The sequence below is a fragment of the Alligator sinensis genome, unplaced genomic scaffold, assembly GCF_000455745.1.
Source record: "Alligator sinensis unplaced genomic scaffold, ASM45574v1 scaffold1000_1, whole genome shotgun sequence".
Classification (NCBI taxonomy): Eukaryota; Metazoa; Chordata; order Crocodylia; family Alligatoridae; genus Alligator; species Alligator sinensis.
Window position 1 is genome coordinate 834,965 of NW_005842478.1, and position 4,574 is coordinate 839,538.

Genomic DNA, 4,574 nt, shown 5'->3' on the forward strand with positions numbered 1-4,574 from the left:
CAGGAATGGACAATTAAATATCAGAACAAATGGAAATGCTCTCTCAACCAGGCATCACTAGTGTATAAGCTTAAAGAGCAGTAGTATTCCTACATTCAAAGCAAACTCTTGCTTCTGAAATGGTCGGGTGATTTTTGTGCACTAGAGCAGAAGCCTACAGATAAACACATTCAAGTTAGTTTTGCATGCATAAGACAAATGGTAGCAAGATTGTTTTGTCACATTTTATCTTAAGCTAAGGAATCAACTCTTCTCCCAATCATGTAGGATTTAATGCATGAGAAGTTAGAAAGATTAAAAATGTTAAACCAAAAACCAACTATCAGATCTGCCAAGCTTATGAAATATTTGATATCAGTTTGAGTCCTAGTCTACACCAAAAAGCGTTTGTCATATATAAAGCGATAATGGAACATTCCAATGTAATGTCTTAGGATATGGACAAACATTACAGTGGATTAAAAAGGGCAGAGACTTACTGCATATCAGTTGCTTCATGGCAACTGTTCGCAGGCCCACTTTTCATCTGTAGTAAGCAGCAGCTAAACAGTGATGACTTACCTGTTTTTCATGCAGGGCTGCATCACTGCAATTTAGGCTCCCTTTGCCACAGAATAAGAACAAGCCAATGAAAAGTTACTGCAGAGCAGCTGACAAATAGTAAGTCAGTACTCCCTTTTAACTCACTCATGTGTCTTGTTCATACTGTATACCACTATTGCTTATCCCTCTCCCCAAAGAGGACAAGCTAATAATTAACCTCTTTGTACTGATGTTGCTACATCTGCACCAAGGTCATTCTACTTACACTATGCCCAACTGTTGTGTATGTCCAACTGTTGTATAAGAAAGCATCACAGTGCAAAGAAACTAGTTCAAAGCTTGTCATCTGAATGACAGAAAAATGCATGCTTACAGGTACATCAGGATGCTGCCACCCATGACAATGATGAACCGGCTCACACTGGAGTAGAAATAGATGATGTTGACAAAAACGTAGAACAAAGTTGCTGAATAAAGCCAATCCAGCCAGTCTCTGTTCCCTTCCTCCTCCTCTTCCATGAGTGGACCACCTTGTGCATTCATTTGCAAGTTCTGATTAGCTGCTGGGTTAACCTGAGGAGGAACATTTTGATTTCCAGGCTGGTTTTGTGCAGGAAATGGATCTGGAAGAGGGGCAGGTGCTGCCACCGGTGCCACTGGTATCTCCTGTGATCTTTGTGCACGCAATGGGTCAGCAGCAGTAGCAACCAAGCTGAAAGCAAGGTAAGAGGGGTGAGACTACTACAACTTGCAGTGTTTGGTAAAAGTTAGCATACTAACTTGTTAAGATGATTCCTATGAAGAAATCATCACACATTTAATTCTGAAGCCACAGGTTTGTGATCAGATCAGGTGACACAAAGCTAGCATTAGATCTGCTAGTGATTGGCTGTGTGGCTTTTGGCAAGTCAAAATTGACGCAAATGTCACCATCTTTAGCACTCCATACACAGTTTCAATTTCAGTACTCTACTGTTGTGAGAGCTGCTCATGAATAGCTGAAGTGCTCAAGAGCCTCCCTCCCCACAATTCCCTTCAGGCTCTGCAGGTAAGCCTCAGTTTATATAGCTTATTTGCAAGTTTTCAGTTAGCCCCCAGCAGGTGGGGCTTATTTCCTCAGCAATAGACCAAGTCCGGAAAAAGTGGTAAAGATCTTTAGATGTACCCCCTCCAATAGGCTCAACACCACTATAAATGGTTGCAAATTTTAACTTTTATTTAGACAAAAAGCAATAAGTATGACTAAACCAAATGGCATCTGGTGTTTATAGCTACATCAGACATTTGATTTGCCACAGATAAGGAAGATGCCTGTCAACTGGGGGAGAAACAGCACTAGTATCTTTCTAACCAACTGGTTCTCAACCTTTAGATTTAAAGACCCCTCTCAGAAGTGCCAGCTTACATTTTCACTTGTTTTTTGCCAACAGAACAATAACAGAACAATTCCCACATTACACAGAACTAAGAAAGATCACTACAGGGCAAAATGTGTTTGATGTGAAGGATTTTTATTTGAAGTCTGTGGATATATCATGTGAAACATGTTTGTACACTTAACTGCAGCACCCTTGAAAAGACAGACATACCAGAGTGCCCCAGCCCTGTGGTTGAAAATTACTGTTCTAACCAGTTTTTAACATTTCAAAGCTAGTTCTGCAAGAGGAAAGAAAACTTACTATTGCATGTAGTACTGTCTTGCATAAATCTGCTGAAACCAAGAAATCTGAAGCATGCTGTAAGTAGTATAGGCAGAGAAGCCACGAGCTGTTTCAATCCTTATTCAAAAAGTTTAATAAAAAGATTAGTTAAAAAAACAACACACCAAACAAACAACCCAGGACTGTCTTTCCCACCACTTCTACTTACAATACTGAAGATACATGCAAGCTGCTTTTGCCACTGTCTTGCTGACAGGTAAAGCAGCATATGGCATACACTTCCAATATGTTTTAAATTAATCTGGGCTTAAAAGACTGTACTCAACATTAAAAAGCTGAAGGCAGAAATCTAAAATTTCAGCCCTAAACTGTACTATTGTGAAATTAAAAGGGGAAGGGGGGGGGGAAGAGACTTCTAAAAAGGAAAAGTACCACCCTTTTGATGACATTATTTGGATATTAAGCTATTTTTCCCATTCAAGCTCTTTTTAAATGAAATGGGAATATGTAAGGACTAGAAGAAAAAAGCAAGCACTCAATCTAAACTTCAGAGGCTCAATCAAGTACTGGACAGTGCAGTGGATACCAGGTTTATGCTTCTATGAAAACATTATAAAAAGCATTTCTATTTTTCCATATCTAACAAGAAAGGACAGTAACATCCAACTCAAGAGGGAAAAATGTTTTAACCTCTTTGGCATCCATCCACTTAAAAGTTCCAAAGCAGTAGTTTAAGGTGCTGACATCCAAGAGTCTGTTCAGAAACAGACACATAACTTTATATATAATCTCAGCATTTTAGAAGGCATGTCTGCATATGAAGCACATTTACCTTGTATTGGTTTCCACTGTAGGTTGGTTGCAGGGAGCATCCCTGTGTCTTGCCCCATCAGTTGAAGCTACAGAAGGATCTTGACTAATTTCTGACAATGCTTTTGGCTGTTTAGTTTCAATGTAAAGCAACAGTTAGTAGTGGTTTGCTCAAGACAATGAATGAAAACATATCTGATTCAAAGGTAAGATAATTATCTTAAAATAACACATTCCCCAAAATATTTCACTGGAACTGTGCGCGCATGTGCCTTGCAGAGCGCCAGTCCTGAACAGGGCCTTTGGAAGCTACTGTCATATCAATTATGAACCACAATCAAAACAAACAATATTTCTAGAATTGTTTTGTTCCTAAAACACCTTGAGAGGTGGCCTGCATATGGAACAATGGCAATAGTGTCATTTGTTTTGAGAAAGTGAACTCTTTAAATATGTAGGAACTTAAGGCCATAGTGCAGAAAACGGAGTAAAAAGAGCTCATAATAGCAGCAGTACCACCATTCTGGGAAACCAAACTTTTTTTTTTTTCTTTTTTTTTTAAACACATGACATGTTTCAAGTCCTGTTCCAACAGGAAGCGATGAAGAACTACAGCTCCTCTCAGTAGATGTTGCAAAGTTACATTATGGTATAAAATCTTTGTGCTTGTATATATTTGGAAGTTTTACTGCTTTAACTATACTGGTTAAAGCAATATGCTAGCGGTTACATATACTAGCATAATTAAAGCAATAACCCGTCTAGCACAGCCAGAGCCACAGCAGTATGAAGGCTTTATAATACTATAGTTTAGGTCACTACATGTAAAGTGTAACAGCCTCTAAAGCATATGATGAACAGATTTAGCCAATGAATGCTAACTTTAAGTAAAAGCAGAAAGATCACAAGATCAGTTTTTACAAAGCCTTCCCCGATCACATTTAAAAACAAAAAATAATTGCTTGTCTTAATTTTAAAGGTTCAATTTTTTAAAGTGTGTATCAATTTGCCATTTGATAAATGCTGTCTCAAATACCAGACAGAGGCTACCAGCATGGGGTGATGGCGATGCAAGTTGCCTTGAAGTGCTAGGACAATACATGTTTATCAAATACAAAGCCACATCTTTTTCAGTTGTTTTCTGCCACAGATGACACAAAAACAAAAACAGTCTATTCTTGTTTGCTCATGACTTCAAGGATGTGATTTTTTTGCCTTTGATATTATAGATAGCTAGTGTTAATCACACCAGCAAATCCTCATACAGAAACTGAGATCTGTGGCATAGTTTAAGCACACTTAAAAAAAAAAGTGTATTAAGTTTGGTTTAATTTATTTCCAGTTTCTTCCTCCAGAGGCTTTTTAAGTTTTATTACTGATGAATATTTGGGCAACAATCCAGGAAGAGCCTAAAAGATGCCACCCCATTTAATTGTTGACAGATTCTCTTTCTTTATACGAATGAGACTTGATTATCATGGAAAACATACACATTCAAAACAACCGCTCCCTTTGCAAACAGCACAGCAGTCATGACCAAGCTCACTGGCTCAACCAGGG

General features: G+C 38.4%; 1 protein-coding gene across 1 annotated transcript in view; it reads right to left on the reverse strand.

Annotated features, from left to right (window-relative positions):
• Positions 1-4,574, reverse strand: part of HERPUD1 (homocysteine inducible ER protein with ubiquitin like domain 1) — a 9,442-nt gene that overhangs the window by 3,570 nt on the left and 1,298 nt on the right. The window contains exons 4-6 of the mRNA XM_025212711.1: positions 3,037-3,143; positions 2,223-2,321; positions 917-1,255 (exon numbers count right to left, since the gene is read on the reverse strand). Coding sequence (XP_025068496.1) covers positions 917-1,255; positions 2,223-2,321; positions 3,037-3,143 — 545 coding nt within the window. The remainder of the gene's footprint in view (positions 1-916; positions 1,256-2,222; positions 2,322-3,036; positions 3,144-4,574) is intronic.